General features: G+C 39.4%; 1 protein-coding gene across 15 annotated transcripts in view; it reads left to right on the top strand.

Annotated features, from left to right (window-relative positions):
* epb41l2 (erythrocyte membrane protein band 4.1 like 2) overlaps positions 1-20,220 on the top strand; it is a 100,295-nt gene that overhangs the window by 26,368 nt on the left and 53,707 nt on the right. For all 15 annotated transcript variants that reach the window (XM_058755348.1, XM_058755354.1, XM_058755352.1 and 12 more), the window contains exons 2-4: positions 8,357-8,501; positions 11,438-11,845; positions 14,422-14,664. In XM_058755348.1, coding sequence (XP_058611331.1) covers positions 8,370-8,501; positions 11,438-11,845; positions 14,422-14,664 — 783 coding nt within the window. In that variant the 5' untranslated portion in view covers positions 8,357-8,369. The remainder of the gene's footprint in view (positions 1-8,356; positions 8,502-11,437; positions 11,846-14,421; positions 14,665-20,220) is intronic.

The raw sequence follows: 20,220 nt of genomic DNA, 5'->3' as shown, positions 1-20,220 counted from the left end.
GTATACAGTAGTAATGTATTTCTGTCATGATTTCTTCAGTTTAAACCAGACTTTTATTAAAAGTTGCCGTGAAGATCTTATAGTTTCAGTGTGTATTTGACAGTAGTTTTTCTCAAAGTAAACAGTGTAAATCTGCTGAGGTGACTCTCAGAGCAGCTCTGGAGATGAAGTTCTTGTCCTCATACAGTGAGATGAGCGTCACGTGTGTTTGAGTTTGTGTAGTAGATGAAACTCCAGCCATCATTCATTCACACACAGAACATACAGACTCATCACACATGCACTGACCACTGCTGTCGCATTTATTTCTGCTGATAGATTAATGCATATGGAGTAAAAATGACCAGAGCTTCTCATCGTTATCAGCATAAATTGTATTGTGATCTAAAATTATATTGCTTATCACCCCTTTTCTGCTGTTACTGCTTTCAGAAATATCAACATCAATACTCACATGTGGTGTGTTTGAGACTGACAGACAGATGGGTGGTTTTGTGTGGCTCTGGATCCTGATTAGTTTTGACAGGTTTTGTTGATTGTCATCTGCAAGCATTGCAATTTGGGGATTAGTGGGACACACACGTACAGACACACACACACACACACACACACACACACACACACACACTCACACTCACACTCACACACTCTCTCACACACACACACACATGTTCGTTTTTGTGAAAAGTGGGGACATCCCATAGGCGTAATGGTTTTTATACTGTACTTACTGTATGTGTTATTGCCCTACACCAACCCTACACCTAAACCTACCCCTTACAGGAGACTGTGCATTTCAACTGATTTATAAGCGTTTTGAAAAGTGGGGACATGGGTCAATGTCTTAAAGTCATCTTCACCTTGTAATACCGGTCATACCTTTTGTCATTATACACATCTATGTCCTGACTTTTCACAAAAACGCACACACACACACACACACACACACACACACACACACACACACACACGTCTGGTTTGCTATCCTTGTGGGGACTCTCCATAGGCGTAATGGTTTTTATACTGTACAAACTGTATGTGCTATTGCCCTACACCAACCCTACACCTAAACCTACCCCTTACAGGAAACTTTGTGCATTTTTAGATTAAAAAAAAAAACACCATTTAGTATTTTTTAAGCCTTTTGAGTTAAGGGGACATATGCAGTGTCCTCATAAACCACCTTCAAATTGTAATACCTCTGTCATACCCATGTCATTATACAAATTTTTGTCCCCGTAACACACACAGACACACACAGACACACACTCACACTCACACTCACACACTTACACTCACACACTTACACTCACACTCACACACACTCTCTCACTCACTCACTCACTCACTCACTCACAGACACACACACACATTTAGATGTCAAACATTTATTCTGTGTATTTTTGTAAAGCATTCTGTTGCAGCTGAATAACATGAGCAAAAATCAGCAGCCTACAGAACACTTACAAGAGGAGCTTTTGCATATGCTTTTAACAAAAATACCACATCAAAAACAACCAGACTTATATTCACCTTTTTCTTGCTGTAAAAATGGGCGTAGCCATTTGTAAATTAAATGGATCTGGCTTCCAGTCTCATCTGCGTCCAGCTATTTTTAGCAGCACAAAACAGTTTGTTTTGCTGCTTGATATTGAAAATTGGTGTGTCTTACCATATTATTTTAATGTATTGTCTTAATTGTGAACACACTGGTTTAGAGCTGCTTGATTATGACAAAAATCATAATCACGATTATTTTGGTCAATATTGTAATCACGATTATTTAAAACGATTATTAGTGGGCCATATGACCAACACTTTATATGAAAGAGATATATAGATAGATAGATATAGATATAGATATATATAGATGTATATATTTTCTGTAAATAAGGTTGCTATGACATCTACATTTTAGTGACCAGTGAAATGTCACAATTCTCAATACCCCAGCATAATATCAGAGTAACTAATATTAGTTAAAACAACAACAAAAGGTCCTCAAAATTATTGAAAATAATTAAGTTGCCAGTAATAAAAAAGCAAAGGAATACAACAGAATAAAAAAAGATACAAATGAAACAAACTGTGCTTTAAGTTTTTTTTAATGCAAGTCTAAAGTAGCTATTCAGTACTAGAGAAATTGAATAACCTAATGTAAAATAAAACAGCATAGTCTTCACTGTAAGAATTAAACGTCCTTTGTTTCTAATTAAAGCTTCAAAAGTCCTTCAGTCAAGAGCAGCGAGTGATTTTGTCTTTGTCTTTTGTTGTTTGATTAATATTAAGCACACAGTCAGCAGCAGGAATATTAGCCCGCTGTCACTTTAAGAGCCGCACGGATCCAATTTACTGTTACACACGTATTTTCATTCTCAACTCTTTACGTTCATTTATTACATAACCGACGAGGGTTTACGTGAATAAACGTGACACATTTTTGCGTGTAATTGAGCATTTAGGCGCTAAAAGATGACTTTACCTGTCTGTGTTCTGTTCGTCCCGGAGCGCATGCACAGTAATACTCCTGAGGAAGAGCAAGTAACCTTCCACGCTTTTAAAAACATAAATAAATGTTATCAACTTAAATAAATCAAGCGCATCACATTTTGCAAAAGTCTCGTGACATATTACTGATTTGCATGTGAAATTGGGCTTTAATAGAGGAGCGAAAGAGCACCGCTGGAAAGGGGGCGGAACGGGGCGCAATGTTTTCATATTCGTTGGAGGCCGAAATCGAAACTGAATTTCGATTCATTGAACAGCCCTACACTGGTTTGTAGTGCAAACAGTTTTACTCCAGCATAAGGCTAAAAGCAGTCTAATGTTTCTAATATGACTGAATTTGTATTTAACATAACAAATTAGTAGAAACATCGTAAGTTACTAATTATAATGCTTACATTTTCCTCAGTTATTCAAAAAGCAGCTACAGAAAACAAGCAAAGAACATCATCACAAGCTCGGCCTAGCGCGAGTTTATGCGCTTTAAAAACACTCCCGTTATAATCAGTGAATCTACACTGTATGACGAATAAATCTCTTTTACTTACATCGCTCATACATCTGCACTTTGTTGTTTATGAGAGAACTCGCGAGTCAGAATTCAGTCAGTGTGCGCTGAACAACGGTACTCCGCGTTCCCGCAATGACTCATCTGAACGCCTCTGATTGGCCAATGCATTCATAAACTCAGCATAATCGTGTGATTGGTTATAATAATGCGCAACACTGTTAAAACGTGGAAAAAGAAATATAATGCAAAAAATATTAATTGGATAGTATTACTAGCCTAATAATAATAATAATAATTATTGACTATTACACGATACAATCGTCTGTCAGCACAACCCTACTGCACGTTGTTATTCTCCTCGTTATTTACCTATAGCGGCTAATGAATCGGAAGTCTCACCCATAGGCTTACTTCCGCATTGAAGAAAAAGGTGGATAAATTTCAAATATTAAAGTGTTAAAGACAAGTAAACAGTCAGTAATAAAATAGGAACAAACAAATCCATTAGCAATAGCATAATAAATAACACTGAACCAAATTTCAGGTACAGGAACTGTAATTAAAAGTTTAAAAACAATGCTTAGTTTTCTTTTCATAAATAAAATATAGATTAATTAAAGTTATTAAAGATAATTAGTCAAAATCAGTGAAGGATTTTTTTTTTGTTCTCTGATTAACATTAATGACAGGCAGTGCGTTTATTAGGCTGCTGTCTCTTTAACACCGAACGCACGCGGATCTAAAAATACTGTAACACTGCGTTTCCTTTCTCATCTGTTTACATTCACTTAAAACAAAAAAGTTCTCTTTCACGCTTTTAAAAACATGAATAAATCTAATCAACTAAAATAAATCAAGATTGTCCCATTTTGCAAAAGCCACGTTACATGATTTTACTGATTTGTACGTGAAATTGGGCTTTTATGGAGGAATGAAAGTGCACCGCTGGAAAGGGGGCGGGATGGGGTGCAACAATCGTTTCATCTCGATTATTGTATTTTCATAATCGTCGAAGGCCGAAATTGAAACTGAATTTCGATGAATTGTACAGCCCTAGCGTGTGCGCACACGTGTTTGATGATGATGTCACGCATGTCTTCTCTCTCTCCCGGCGTGTTTGCTGTGCTTGTGTCAGTGGTTTTCCCCTGGCCGAGGGTCAGCTGGACGTCTCTCTGCTGTGTGTTGTAACAGCTGTATGCTCCCAGAAACTCCCACAATTCCTCCAGCTCTTCTCTCTCAGCCCATCTTGAGGGAACGTCCTAATGAACCTGAGGTGTGTGTGTGTGTGTGTGTGTGTGGGATTGATTTGAGCACACATGTGCAGTGGATCTCATTCAGGAGAGTGCCATGTTTCATTCTTGGCGGGAATGAAAACAAGGCTCTGAGGGACTGAAGTACAGCAAGTTCAATGGACATGACTGTTGTTTAACAACATGCCAAGACAAAAACTTCATAAAAACAGTGCCATGTGATCTAGGATCTGTGTAACGTCGGTTCTGACTCAGGCCTGCACTGACATTATAGTGTTGAGTAAGCGGCGCAGGACGGGATCTGCAGATGTTTTCACACACTGACCTGCAGATTTCTGAGTCGTGGTTTTAACGTGGAAGATGTGAGGTATTGACCAGTTTCAGTGTTGCTGATGTCATCTGGCCGGCGGCTGATTGGTCTGTCAGCTGCTGCTGATGTTCCTGCAGTGCATCGTGGGTCGTCTCATGAGCGCTGCGTTGAGTGTGTTTGTTCAGCTTGTGTTGTATGTCAGTGGAGCTCAGACAGACAGACACACACACACTCAGTACTGTGTGTTTGCTCATGGTGAGGTTTGATGGCTGACTTTACGCAACATGAAAGAGTGTTTTGATGCTTTTCATTCTTCACTGATTCTCTGTCTCAGACTCCCCCGACATGATGATAGATGGGATTTTTTCCGTGACTTTGGAGTTTACACACACACACACACACACACACACACACACACACACACACACACAGTCTGCTCTCAGAAAGAATACCCTTTTTTTTTCAAGTTGCTGCACCTTAAGAAACAGTGCTCATATATGGCTCTATGAAAATATAAAATGAATTACTTTTTTAAAAAATGTATTAATTTTTTTTTCTGGATTCCATTTTAATGGTTTAATCAAACAAAAATTTTATTTTCCAAAATTTCCATTTTCATTTTTCTAGATTTCATATAATGGTGTTAAATTAAGTAGTCAAAATGTATCTCATCCACTTTTTTTCAAACAAAAAGCTGCACAACAAATTTACTGTTTAAATTAAAACGGATGTGAAAAAGATATGTAAAAAGTGTATTCCTTTTATTATTCCTTATATTAATAATATTAATATTAATAATAATAATAATAATATTACTACTACTACTGCTACTTAGAGAAGTATATAGACGGTTTCATCGGGCGCGCGCACCTGGCCCGAAGTTAACTTCCGGTCTGTGTTTGTTCATAGGTCTGGTTAGTGGCGACGGCTACAAACGCAGTTAAAGTTAAAGTGATGAGTAATGAAGCTGGGCTCAGGTTGTTGTGCTGTGGGATGTGTTTCCCATACATTTATTTATTTGTGGCGACCCCCCCCCCCCCATGATATCAAAACTGACTGATTTTAAAAGGCTTCCTTGAATAAACATGAGCACGTAATGCACGTTTAAAAATCAAAACGAGGCGAGGTGTTTTTATATCACTGTATTTAAGGAAGGAAGACTGTCTTTAGAAAATGTTCGATTTTGTTTTCATTTCATCTTGCATGTTCAGGGCTCGCAAAATCGCTAGCCCGAGGTCCCGGGGCTATTGTGTTTTCCAGTCGGGCTACCAAAATGTATCACTGCCTGCCCGACAGGCTCCTTAAATACAGATCTCCCGTGGGTCCTTAAAAACTCTGAAAGTGAGTTGTATCAAAATTAAGGCCATAAAAAGTTTTAAATACGTTAAATGGTATAAGAAATGTCTTAGTTATAATTTCAAGAGGTCTTACAGTTGGGGACGGAAAGACAAGAGTCGCGATACGGCAGGATTAAACTTCAATGATGTCATTGAATAAATAATGAGCGCGGCACGTTTCAAGTCAAAACGCGGCGCGGATGTCTTTATGTGTATGTATCTGAAGGGAACCGACTGTCTTCAGAAACGTGTCGTTGGCATTTTAATTTCATTTTACCTATAATTCCTGATAAAGCAGCGTTTATGAGCGCGGAGCTGCTTTGTGTACAGCGTTTCCGGGGAAACCGCAATATTTCAGCGCTCCTAAAGCGCCACCTCGTGGCAGAGGGTGAATCTGCATTTCCAATAAGCCTTTCTTGCTGTTTATGGTCAGATCAATGCAAATATCAACTCATGTTTTTACGCAGCAAACACATAGAGTTGTAAATGAGAAAGAAGTTGATGTGCCTTCTAAAAATCTAAACAATTAAGACAGTAATATTTATACGTTTTAAATTAACATAATAATTTATATGCTTGATTGATCCCTTTTCATAAAAACGGTCTATAGCCTGAAACGCTGTTGTATAAGATTTTTGTTTTTGTGAAAACCTGCATCTGAACTGCAAATCATGTAATTTTATGGCTCAAAACTGTGTTACCATAGACATTGTCCAACCCCGCTCATTCTGTGTTCATTTTACTTGTGCAGCTCTTAAAATGGGTCATAAATTGCCTTAAATATATTTTTAAAAATTCTGCAGATACCCTGTAAATAGTGAAATAAAATTCCTTCCTTCATATTTGTTGATATTTGTGTATTGAAAATATTTTTGATTGACATTTAAACTCCTATCTGATTTTCTATATTTAAAAAAGATAAAAATAAATAAAATAGTAATTTTTTAATTCGGGCTAGTTAAATTCATTTTCGGGCTACCAAAATCTGAAGAGTACCTGCCCGAAGGGCTACCAGGGATTTTGAAATTTTGCGAGCCCTGATGTTATATGCCTCATAAAGCAGCGTTTGTAAGCTCAGCGCTGCTTTGTCTACAGCCCAACAGCCGTTACCGGGGAAACCTCTAGTTCTCCTGCTTTAAAGAATGAATTTGCAGTTTTAATAAGTCCGTCCAGCAAACATTTTTGCTTATCAAAAAAATTATCTACTTTAGAGGGACTTGCTGTTGTTATTGATTCTATTTGGATGTCTACCGGAAGTTAAGTTAGGGCCACAAAAGCGTGCGCGCGCAGTAATGTTTGTTTATGTTGTTGCTGTTGAAACCGTCTATTCTACTGTACAATAGTAATATTTGTGTCATTATTTCTTTAAGTCACAGTATATGAAGCTGTGGCCTTCATTCACACAGAGACACACAGGACAGCTGGACTTCATATTCAGTAGCAGTGTTTTTGAGCTTTAATATTCACAGACACTAGTCCATATCGTCATGCCAGACTACATGACATTCCATGCTGTATTGTAAATTCCTTTCTGGATTCTGGACTGGATTCCATTCGTGTTTTCTGTATTGTGGAAATCATAGGGCCCTACTCATAAAGACACACATTTGCTGTCATATCCAATAGAAAATACAGCTGTGTCAGATATATGTATTGTAACAATCATAACAATCACACATCAGGGAACTGGAAATAAACACCTGTTTCTAACATGGAGATTCGTCAGCATTAGCTGGTATGCTTTTCTTGTTTGGCTGTCTTCATCATTAGTTTACAGTCACGGTTGTATGTATTGGTAAATGATGAATTAAGATTAATAAATACTTGAGGTCATTTTGATAGTTCATGTTTACTAATGTAATTAACTAATGTTAACAAATGCAGCCTTATTATAAAGTGTTACTACTTCAAAAGTCTGGGAAGTCTGGGTATCTATGTACAGTTGAGGCCAAAAGTTGACGTACACCTTGCAGAATCTGCAAAAATGTTAATTATTTTTCCAAAATAAGAGGGTTCATACAAAATGCATGTTATTGTTTATTTAGTACTGACCTAAATAAGATGTTTCACATAAGACATTTACATATAGTCCAAAAGACAAAATAGTAGTTGAATTTATAAAAATGACCCCGTTCAAAAGTTTACATCCCCTTGATTCTTAGTACTGTGTTGTTACCTGAACGATCAACAGCTGTTTTTTTGGTTAGTGATAGTTGTTCATGAGTCCCTTGTTGTTTTATTAAATCAATACTATTATACAAAATATATGAAAAAGTATTGTAGCATTTGGCTTTTATTATTAGTAACTGAAAAGCAACTGCTATAAAACTTTTGTTGTGTTTTGTAGTTTAGTTGAGTGTGTGGAAGGTGTTCTGAGACTCACAGGTTTTATCTGAGATGGTGAACTCTTTAAAGACTGGCGTGTTGTTTGTGTGTCTGTTAGTGTGCCGGGCGTGATGACGACAGAGGTGGGATCAGAGACAGACGTGAAGAAGGAACCGGAGAAGGTTCCTGAAGTCCAGCAGCAGACAGACCAGCCTGACAAACCCGCTGACAGCGCCGCCTCGGCCAGCGCCGACCAACCACAGGTAGAGCTGATGTCAATGCATGCTCTTTAATCAGCCAGAGCAAAGCTACACAATACTAGGCATCTCAGCGTAGTAAATAATGTGAACAGAAACACATGAGTGTGTGTAATAAATACTGAATTAGGGCTAGGTATTGAGGAAAAATTTCACTATTTGATTTGGATTCTATTCTCAAGCTTACGATTTGATCCACTTTCAATCTTGATTCAATTCGATATCGATTCATTTTTTTATATATATATATATATATATATATGTGACCATGGACCACAAAACCAGTCATACGTGTCAATTTTTTAAAAAGATGAATAAATAATCTTTCCATTGATGTATGGTTTGTTAGGATCGGACAATATTTGTCTGAGATACAATATTTGAAAATCTGGAATATGAGGGTGCAAAAAAATCAAAATATTGAGAAAATCTCCTTTAAAGTTGTCCAAAAGAAGTCATTAGCAATGCATATTACTAATCAAAAATTTAATTTTGCTATATTTCCGGTAAGAAATTTACAAAATATCTTCATGAAACATGATGTTTACTTAATATCCTAATGATTTTTGGCATAAAAGAAAAATGTATAATTTTGACCCATACAATGTATACAACAGGCTATTGCTACAAATATACCTGTGCTGCTTATGACTGCTTCTGTGCTCCAAGGTCACATATTGGCAATCAGGTACTGTACTGTACTGCATGATTCAGTTTTTTCCAAGGAAAAAAAATCTCTGAACCAGTGCTGAACACCAGCGGTTCTCAACCTTTTTTGGGTCAGTGCCCCCTTAACCATTATCCAGGTCCCTAACTGCCCCCCATCAAATAAAACTTAGTCTAATTGTCTTCACTGAATATTAAAGTTGATCATTATTTTGTGTTTATAATGAGGACTGTTATTATATTTACAGCAGTGTTTCCCAACCTTTTTTAGCCAAGGAACAGTTTTGATGAGTAAAAAAATCCCACGGCAAACCACTAAGCAAAAGTTGCACAAACATGCATGTAGGGCTGGGCGGTATGATGGTATGTTTCATTACCGCAAAATAAAATGTAATCCGTAACAGATTTTTTTTATTTCATCTATACTGCAAAATGCAAATGAGTGGTCGTGGTCGTGGTTAACTCACAAGCAGCGCGCGTTGTCAAAGAAACATGGAGAAAGACGAACAAACGGATCAGGAGGATCCACAAAGGATTACATTTTCTAAAAAACAAAGTGTTGTTAATAACGTGATATTGTCGTAACAAAGGTGCAGCAGTTTAGAGCAACGCACAGGCTCACAAGAGTGAACGAATAGAGAGAGCCTGAAATAATGTATAGTTATCGCCATCTTTCTGCCTGTTGTGTGTAGAGTTAATTTTTACACACGAGAATCAAATTCAACATGGACGCACAAGTGGTTGCTTTTTTTAACCTGCTTGTTAAAGCAAATGTACTTCTGTATCTAAGGCAAAATTACTAAATATTGAGAATGCAACAGCCTGTATTATATTTTTAAACTCTAAACGATTGGACACTGCCCGGAACCAGCTGATAATAACCTCCTCTGATTCGATACGTCTCTCAGCTTGATGCTTAAAGGTCCACTGAAGTGCCTTGAAACACGCAGCGTTATTCTATGAGTTAACATCAGTTTAACTGAAACGGGAAGACTTATCAAGCAGCCCCGCCCCCTTTTTAAATAGCCAATAGCATTCTGTGTAGAATTCAAATGGGTCCGATGCGTTTTGTGGTCTGAGCTGACTTGCGCATGTGATTTGCTCCGTGCTATCGAGTCTCTGGACCGGAGCAGACTGTGTGCGCGCGGTGCATCGGTTAGCGTGACACAGTGTGGAACCAGACTTCTTTTGCTCCAATGTAAAGCATATTTACACTGTCTGAATCGTTCCCTATTCCCTATGTAGTGGACACGCAAGTACAGCGTACTTGCCATTCACTGTACAGAAAATACAATCACAGTCAAATACGCCGTTATAGTTTAAACTTCTTAGTCAGCATTAACAGTAGCTGATGTCCAGTTTGCATATTGCTGCTTTCCTTCTAGTTGAACTCTTCACTCCCTAAATTTAAAGATCCAGGTGAAGGGTTGCCAGATACCAGGGAACAAATTTAAACAAACTAGTATTTAAACATAACTAGTATTAATAGTATTCTACAAAATTTACAAGAAATAAATGCAATTTATTATGAATAGAATTTTTCAATATAAAATATTAAGATATTATAAACTGATTGAAATAAAACAATAACATATGTAAAAATAATTCAGAAACACCTTATTTAAAGTTTAATTGGCCAATTCCATTGTGAATAAATGTTAGTACACTCATTTTAAAATAATTTACTGTAAAAAAAAAAAAAAAAAGTACTTCACTGTCTTTTTTGATCAGAGTTTTTAAGAATGTTGGTGATTTTCATTGCTATGAATGTAATAAAATGCATATATTTAGCAAAAAATATAGCAAATGTTTTTTTTCTAGCTGACCAAGTTTATGGACATTTTACATGCTATTTATTGACATCTTACTGTGGTTGAAAATCTGATCAATTGATTACATGAGATGTGATTGATTTCATTAAGTTTCTTCTGATGTTCATTCATGTTTATTTGCTGCTCTAGTAAAGAGACAGATGATCGGGTCATGTGAGGCTACAGTGATCTGTTACCCCACATTAAAGAACAACAAAACCTCATGTATAATTTGCATAATTTCATAAAACCGACAGAATTTGAAAGCTGAGACTTCTTCATATAAGAGGTAACAAAGCACAAAGCCTATTGTGAATTGGGTGGGATGTGCACTAGACATAAAGCTTTGTTCACACATCAGCAGAGAACAGCATAGATGGATTCTTGGGATTTAAGACTCGATATCGGTTCATCTAAATGAGAACCGATTAAAGTCCAGGATTGTGCATGTTTCCTCCTGAGCAGGAGGAGAGCCAGAGCGCAGAGGCCAAGAGCGATCAGGAAGCGGCTGCGTCTCCGGAGCCCAGCAGTCCTCCTGCTGCAGGTGGCCAGAAGAAAGACAAGGGCATCTCCCGCTTCCTGCCTCCATGGCTTAAACGACAGAAATCACAGAGCCAAGACAAGCCCGGCGAGAGCACAGCGCCACCCAAGCAGGAGAGCGTGGAGGCCGTGAAGGAGGAGCACGAGGAGACGAGCCAGCCAAAAGAGCAGGCGGACGGAGGAGGCGCAGCGACCGCTAGCACAGAGCAGACAGAGGAGGTGGAGGAGGTGAGAGAGGAGAGCAGAGCAGAGGAGGTGCAGGCGCAGGTGGAGGAGAAGGAGAAGGAGAAGGAGAAAGAGGAGGAGAAGTCTGTCGGCAGTGCTGACACACAGGTGAGACAAACATGGACGAGTGTGACTGTATATATACACTACCAAGAGTCAGTTTTTTTAAGAAATTAATACTTTCATTCATCAAGGATGCATTAAGTTGCTCAAAAGTGACAGTAAAAACATTTATAATGTTACAAAACACTTTATTTCAAATAAATGCTATTCTTTTGAACTTTCTATACATCTGTGAATCCTGAAAAATAAAATGTATCACGGTTTCCACAAAAATATTGTGCAGCACAGCCATTTTCAAGACTGATAATAATCAGAAATGTTTCTTGAGCAGCAGATCAGCATATTAGAATGATTTCTGAAAGGTCATGTGACACTGAAGACTGGTGTAATGATTCAGCTTTAATCTTTTTGATTAGCATATATTCAATAGTGTTGTACGGATGGCGGTTATATCCACGGGTCGGGTAATAAAAAATACATTTTGATTAATTGCAGGTGGATGAGATAAATCATAAATGATGCAAATATAAACTACATTCTCTAAAATATGAATGTGTTTTAAATGCATTTTTTTCATCAGGCAGACAGACACACAAATTAAATTTTTGTGTGTTCGCCTGTTTGGGAAGTTGCAGTTACAGAAACGGTGATATTCCAGATAAAATTTGAAGGGAGTGAAGCCTGCGTTTATGCTATTAAGAGAGTGTAGACTAATCTGGCCAAAGAAGAACTTTTGTTTGATGATAAAATGTTCATTTAAAATGTTAGCGTTACCCCCTTACGGCTCCGATGAGGTTTTGTTTCGTCCTCCGCACGGTGCCAAATCAACCTGGGAGCAAAGCAACTGGATTCACGAGACACGAGATTCTGGGACGCTTCTTAAACGTGCTGCGGCAGGCTATCAGCTCCGGTGGTCGTGGAGCCGTAATGTGCTGCAGACGTGTGCTGTGATGCGCATATCAGCGTCACTGAATCTGTTTAAAATGAACCATCCATTCATCATATCATCATGCAAAACTAAGAGTTAGAATCATTGTAATGTGACGCGGGTGCGGGTCCGCTCAGATATCTAAAAATATAGGCGCGGGTGGATCATTTATTTGAAGCAGCAGATTCGGGTGACGTTTGAGCTCATCCGCGCATCTCTAATTCACATAGACAACATCTATTTGAAATTGTAATAATATTTCGCAATGTGACGGTTTTACTGTATTTTTGATCAAATAAATGCAACCTTGGTGAGCATAAGAGACTAACAGAAACATTACAAATCTTGCTGACCCCAGTGTTTTGAGCAGCACCATATGAGTGATTTTCTTGAACTCAGGAGACATTTGACCAAATCTTGGACTGAATCAAATGAATTCATTTCACACTGCTGGATGGAATGCAGTGTTCCCTTTCACAGTTTTTGTCTTTTGACAAAAATATTAATTTAAGTTCGTCTGTATTTTGTCATGTTATGTTCTTAATCTTTCACTCTGATCTAATTTTAGTTTTAAAAGGACATTTTATATGTCAAAATGCTAAATTAAGCCAATATTCAAACCAAAGATTTTATTTATTAATTTAAACTTTTTTTAATCAATATTTTATTAAAAGGGGGAAAAAAAGCACTTGCAGCTCAGATGGTAATGCCTGACTTTGACTGTGATTGGATTTTTTGAAACAATTGTATTCCTTTTAATTCCTTTTCCTTTAGTTCTTGTCATATTTTCATATATTCAACATATTTTAATTGAAATCAATAATTATCATCCTGATGTGCATGCAGTGCTTCTTTTCATGGGATGAATTCAAGGCAAACAGCCCTGTGCACTTTGTCGTAAAGGGTTTTGTTTGAACAGATGTAGTGCAGTGATGTGCTGTGTGTCGTCACACCCTTAACCCTACACAGCTCACCTGATTCAGCTCACTCTCTCTGATTTCACTACATTTCTAATAAGTGATTGTAAACATGCCATCAAAGACATTTTAAGGTCTTCCTGCAGTTTTCTGCCAAAATAAAAGCATGAGGGTTTAACTCCTGCAAGTAATGAAATTAAATCATAGGTATTGTGTAAAAAACAAAAAAAGGTAAATCAATATACTTTTTTATGAAGTATTCATAAGTGCAGTAGTAAAACATTTCTGTCTTTAGAATTTACCATTTAAAAATTGTATTGAATATCAGTATTTACCAAGGTATTGTGTAAGAAATTCCAGTATCATGCACACCGGCATGAGCTCATGGTCTTCACTACACTGCTGCAGTGCTGAGACGCACCGGTGCTCGTCTGCATATCTGCTGGTTAAGCTCATTGCTCACTTCCTGCAGCAGCTTCTGGTGTTCACTGCAGATGGTTCAGGCATCATCACCTCAGAAAAACCTGCATGTGATGGGACTGTAATCCAGATCAGATGCTGAACATGACGGAGGACTCCAGACGCGCTCATTCTCCGTCACATGACACCGTCAGAATAAACGCTTCCTTACGCCACACGCTTCAGCCAAAACCCATCAGTCATCTGTCCATTCCTTCAGCATCCGCCCAGTTACATCATCCAGCAGCCATCCGCTCCACTGGAAAACACAAGAGCGCCTGTGTGTGTGTGTTAACCTAAACTGTGTGTGTCTGCAGCCTGTGAGAGAGGAGAAAGAGGGCGAATCGGAGGTGAAGGAGAGCAAGGAGAAGGAGAGCAAGGAGAAGGAGGAGGAGGAGGAGAAAGAGGAGGAGAAGAAAGAGGAAGAGAAGAAAGAGGAAGAGCAAGTGATCCCGCAGGAGGCGAGTGTGCTGTCAACACTCAAACTCAACAAGAAGATGAAGATGGTGGTGTGTCACGTGACCCTGCTGGATGGCAGCCAGTTCTCCTGTGAGGTGGAGGTAAGACACATCCGTCTGTCGGTCTGTCTGTCCGTCTGTCCGTCCGTCTGTCCGTCTGTCTGTCTGTCTGTCTGTGCATATTAGCGGCTGGATGTTGTAATGTTTAAGTCATTCTACTTTAACATCCATCCACCTCATGCAAGTGTTACCAACTCATTTATTGTAAAGTCCACATCACAATCTAGTCTGGTTCCATTTCCTGTCCTAATTCATGTTAGTGGTCTGATTGTGATCAGCTGTCTGTCAGAGGTTGTGGTGTGTGGACTCTTTCAGTCGTCATGTTGACCGTAGGTGTGGGGTCAGATGAGGGGTCATTCAGTTTAAAGCTCTACTACAGTCTGTCTGTGTTTCAACTGCTGTTCATTTTATGATAATTTAGGGTGTTTATTAAGCCTGCTGTGTAGATGGAGATATGCGTGTTGGTTGGATTTGTCTTCATAGCCTGATAATCAGCACAGGTGAGATCTGACATGCCTGTATCTGGCAGCAGTGTAAATGTAGTCACTCTTAATGAAGGCTGTGTGGATGCTCTGTGTGTCATGTCTCCAGCACCATCCTGATCTGTTTCTCATGGATGTATGGACCCTTCAGTGGATGAACTAGATATTCAACGCATAAAGTAAATGCATTATATATAATAAAATGTATTTACATTTACATTTAGTCATTTTGCAGACGCTTTTATCCAAAGCGACTTACAATTTGGGGAACACATGAAGCGATTCATCTTGAAGAGGCAATTCGACAAAGGAAGTGCTTGTAACACCAAGTCTCAGGCATTGTTCAAATAAGTACAAGCTAGCAAGGGAAGGAATAAGTAAGGAGAAAGATTTTTTTTTTTTTTTTTTTTTATGTGTAGGTTGAAGTCAAGTAGTGTCGAAAGAGATGAGTTTTCAGCTGTTGCTTGAAGATTGACAGGGATCCAGTACTCCGAATATGGGTGGGAAGATCATTCCACCAGCCAGGAATGGTGAACGAGAATGTTCTGGAGAGTGATTTTGAGCCTCTTTGTGATGGTACCACGAGGCGTCGCTCGCTAGCAGATCTCAGACTTCTGGAGGATGTAGATTCTTAATAGTGAGTGCATGTAGGCGGGTGCTGAGCCTGTGGTTGTTCTATGAGCAAGCATCAGTGTCTTGAACTTGATGCGAGCTGCGATTGGTAGCCAATGCAATGAGATAAAGAGAGGTGTAACATGGGCTCTTTTGGGTTCCTTGAAGACCAGTCGTGCCGCCGCATTCTGAATCATTTGTAGAGGTTTGACTGTGTTTGATGGAAGTCCAGCCAGAAGAGCATTGCAGTAGTCCAGCCTAGAAATGACAAGGGCCTGGACAAGAAGTTGTGCAGCATGCTCCGTCAGAAAGGGCCTGATCTTTCTGATGTTGTGTAGTGCAAACCTGCAAGATCGAGCAGTCTTTGCAATGTGGTCTTTGAAGGTCAGCTGGTCATCAAAGATTACACCAAGATTTTATAATATATACATAATATATATAATTTGAAATATTTATTGTATAATTAAAAATTCATAATTATAAAATAAAACCAGGAGGAGTGTAGTAAGAGCTGTTATTGGATCATTCATTGTGATGACAGGAGTGTTCAGATGTGTGCAATGACCTCTGACCCCCGCAGTGATCTGGCTTGGAGGTCAGATTATTGGGGCTCTGTCAACACCCTGAAGAGGTTAAACCCTCACTGTCTGCTGTGGCTGCTGGGATGTGGACACGTGGAGTTCATGCGCACACACACACATTTTAAAAAAGCTTCAATACACAGAGGTTGCATTTGGTTAGTGAAATGTTGGCTTATACTGAGTGTAACAGGTTTATTTTTTGTTCATTATTTTTTGTTTTGTTACTTTTTAGATACTTGAAATAAAGTAAATATCAAAAACGGTAAACAAATACCAAGCAGTAAACCGGCAATCACTCACATAATTAACACAACCGTTCACACTGGTATTTTTCCCTCAGCATTTAAACAGGCTCAGATAACCCCACTACTTCAGAAACCAACGTATGCCTTCTTCCATTCAGTGCAAAAACACTTAAACGAGTTGTTTAGCCAAGGCTCAGCCTTTTTCACTCAGAACAGCCTCCTGGGCAGCAACCAGTCTGTCTCCAGAAGTTGACATACAACTGAGACTGCCATGCTCTCAGTTGTTGAAGCCCTAATACTGGCAAGAGTGGATTCCAAATCTTCGATGCTTATCTTGCTGGATCTGTCCGCTGCTTTTGACACGGTTAACCACCAGATCCTCCTGTCCACCCTATTGGCAAAGGACATCTTGGGAACCGCACGCCAGTGGTTTGAGTCTTAGCTCCTTCAAGGTATCTTGGAGAGGTGAGGTGTCCAGGTCGCAACATCTAACTACTGGGGTGCCTCAGGGCTCAGTTCTTGGACCACTTCTCTTCTCTGTCTACATGGCATCACTCGGCTCTCTCATTCAGAAACATGGCTTTTCATATCACTGCTATGCTGGTGACACTCAACTCTACCTCTCATTCCATCCTGATGATCTGACGATAGCTGCTCGCATCTCAGCATGTCTAACAGACATTTCTTGCTGGATGAAGGACCATCACCTTCAACTCAACCTTACCAAGAAAGAACTGCTTGTGGTTCCATCAAACCCATCGCTTCATCACAATTTCACCATCCAGTTAGGCACATCAACCATAACTCCTACAAACATAGCCAGAAACCTTGGAGTTACGATTGATGATCAGATCACTTTCTCAAACCACATTGCTAAAACTGCGTGGTCCTGCAGATTTGCTTTATTTGACATCAAGAAGATCAGGCTCTTGTTCTGTCCAGGCTGGACTATTGCAATGCTCTCTTGGCAAGACTTCCAGCCAGTTCCATCAAACCTCTGCAACTAATTCGGCAGCAAGAGTAGTCTTTAATGAGCCGAAAAGAGTCACACCTCTGTTCATCAATTTGCACTGGCTACCAATAGCTGCTTACATAAAATTCAAGGCATTAATGTTTGCCTACAAAACCACCACTGGCTCTGCACCCCTTTACCTAAATTCACTACTTCAGACTTATGTGCCCTCCAGAAGCTTGCCTTCTGCAAGTGAACAACGCATTTTAGTGCCATCCCAAAGACACCACATTGCAATGTACAGTGGGGCAAAAAAGTATTTAGTCAGCCACCAATTGTGCAAGTTCTCCCACTTAAAAAGATGAGAGAGGCCTGTAATTTTCATCATAGGTATACCTCAACTATGAGAGACAAAATGAGAAAAAAAAATCCAGAAAATCACATTGTAGGAATTTTAAAGAATTAATTGGTAAATTCCTCGGTAAAATAAGTATTTGGTCACCTACAAACAAGCAAGATTTCTGGCTCTCACAGACCTGTAACTTCTTCTTTAAGAGGCTCCTCTGTCCTCCACTCGTTACCTGTATTAATGGCATCTGTTTGAACTCGTTATCAGTATAAAAGACACCTGTCCACAACCTCAAACAGTCCAACTCCAAACTCCACCATGGCCAAGACCAAAGAGCTGTCAAAGGACACCAGAAACAAAATTGTAGACCTGCACCAGGCTGGGAAGACTGAATCTGCAATAGGTAAGCAGCTTGGTGTGAAGAAATCAACTGTGGGAGCAATTATTAGAAAATGGAAGACATACAAGACCACTGATAATCTCCTCGATCTGGGGCTCCACGCAAGATCTCACCCGTGGAGTCAAAATGATCACAAGAACTGTGAGCAAAAATCCCAGAACCACACGGGGACCTAGTGAATGACCTGCAGAGAGCTGGGACCAAAGTAACAAAGGCTGCCATCAGTAACACACTGCGCCGCCAGGGACTCAAATCCTGCAGTGCCAGACGTGTCCCCCTGCTTAAGCCAGTACATGTCTGACCCGTCTGAAGTTTGCTAGAGAGCATTTGGATGATCATATGGTCAGATGAAACCAAAATATAACTTTTTGGTAAAAACTCAACTTGTCGTGTTTGGAGGAGAAAGAATGCTGAGTTGCATCCAAAGAACACCATACCTACTGTGAAGCATGGGGGTGGAAACATCATGCTTTGGGGCTGTTTTTCTTTTCATCTTTTAAGTGGGAGAACTTGCACAATTGGTGGCTGACTAAATACTATTTTGCCCCACTGTAGCTTATTGTCTGATTTTGATAATTGTCTGATGCCATATTAGATAAGTGCATTTGGTCTTAATGTTACAGTGGCCTAATATACCTGCTGTTGTCTGTGGCGTTATTGTTAATCAAACTACAAAAGACAAAGAGAAAATTATATATAAATTTAGATATTTTTAGTAATTTTTGCCAGAAATAACGAGCAATCAATGATTTTCTTTTCTCTTTGTCTTTTGTGGTTTGATTAACAAAAATAACAGACAGCAGCAGGTATTTTAAGCTGCTGTCACTTTGAGATCTACTATCCTGACGCATGTTCCAAACCATGTTTCTTAACCGTTTCTTAACATGTTTCTTTATGAAAACGTACACAAAGATAGGAATTTGGGATTTGTGAATGTGCAGAACAAAAACACTGACTTTGAAATACTCAGCCTCTGATTGGCCATTGCTTTCATGTGCTCAACAGACATGTCTGTGATTGGCTACAGCACTCAATGCTTTAAAAACACGGTACACACGCTATAAATGGAAACCTTCACACAGTGCCAGATGTCTTCACAGAACACTGATACACACAGGAGCATTTAAAAGCATGATAGGTATATAAAATGTTTTATTATTAGACATTTTAATAAATGATTTGAAATAATTAGAAGATATTAGAAAATGACATCTATTTATCTTAAATAGTATGTAAGGAAATTGTTAAGACATCTGAGCTGTGTGAAGGCTATCACAGTAAATCTAATCGTCTGAACAGGGAAACCTGTCGTCGGAGGCTGATGTGAAAAGCAGTGCAGGTGAGTGTTGGGATATGATCGATGGTTTGGGCTCTCATTATGGGCCACTCTGTGAGCTCTGAACAGCCTCGGCTTTGTCCCATCACCGGAAAGTGCTGAGGCATCGCTAAGCTCTATTGTCCTGGTGTATTCATGCATGAGACGGTGGCATGTTTGCTCAGAGATGAGCGCCACTGTCTCCGGGTCGCCTGGACGCATAAGCCGCAGCTTCACACAAAGCATTCCAGACGTGACGCTTTATGGGGACGGTGAGGACAATGAGGGCTCTCAGGACTGCTCAACGACCCCGCATGGATGTTAGGAGCGCTGCTGCACCATATTTTTGTGTTTCTGTCCTGATGGCAGGTTAGATTCTTGTCTCTCTGGAGAGCGAATAGACAATTGACAGGAACTCTCAGCCAATCAGAGCGCAGTGACCTATATACGCGTATGGCGTTATGTTTTTAATGCTGTAAATGCAGAGATCCTGTCACTGAGTGTGTTTTTGTGGAAGCATGTTTTTTTCCAAAGCGGTGCGTTATATTGAGTAATATGGCCATCATGAGGAGATGGAGACCCTGATCTGGGCTCTCTGAGGCCTCAGCTGTGTTTGACGCTAATGCTTCAGGACGTTCATTCACAGTCACTCTCTGTGGTTT

Source organism: Onychostoma macrolepis, chromosome 20 (assembly GCF_012432095.1).
Source record: "Onychostoma macrolepis isolate SWU-2019 chromosome 20, ASM1243209v1, whole genome shotgun sequence".
Classification (NCBI taxonomy): domain Eukaryota; kingdom Metazoa; phylum Chordata; class Actinopteri; order Cypriniformes; family Cyprinidae; genus Onychostoma; species Onychostoma macrolepis.
This window is presented reverse-complemented; position numbering and strand designations above follow the sequence as displayed.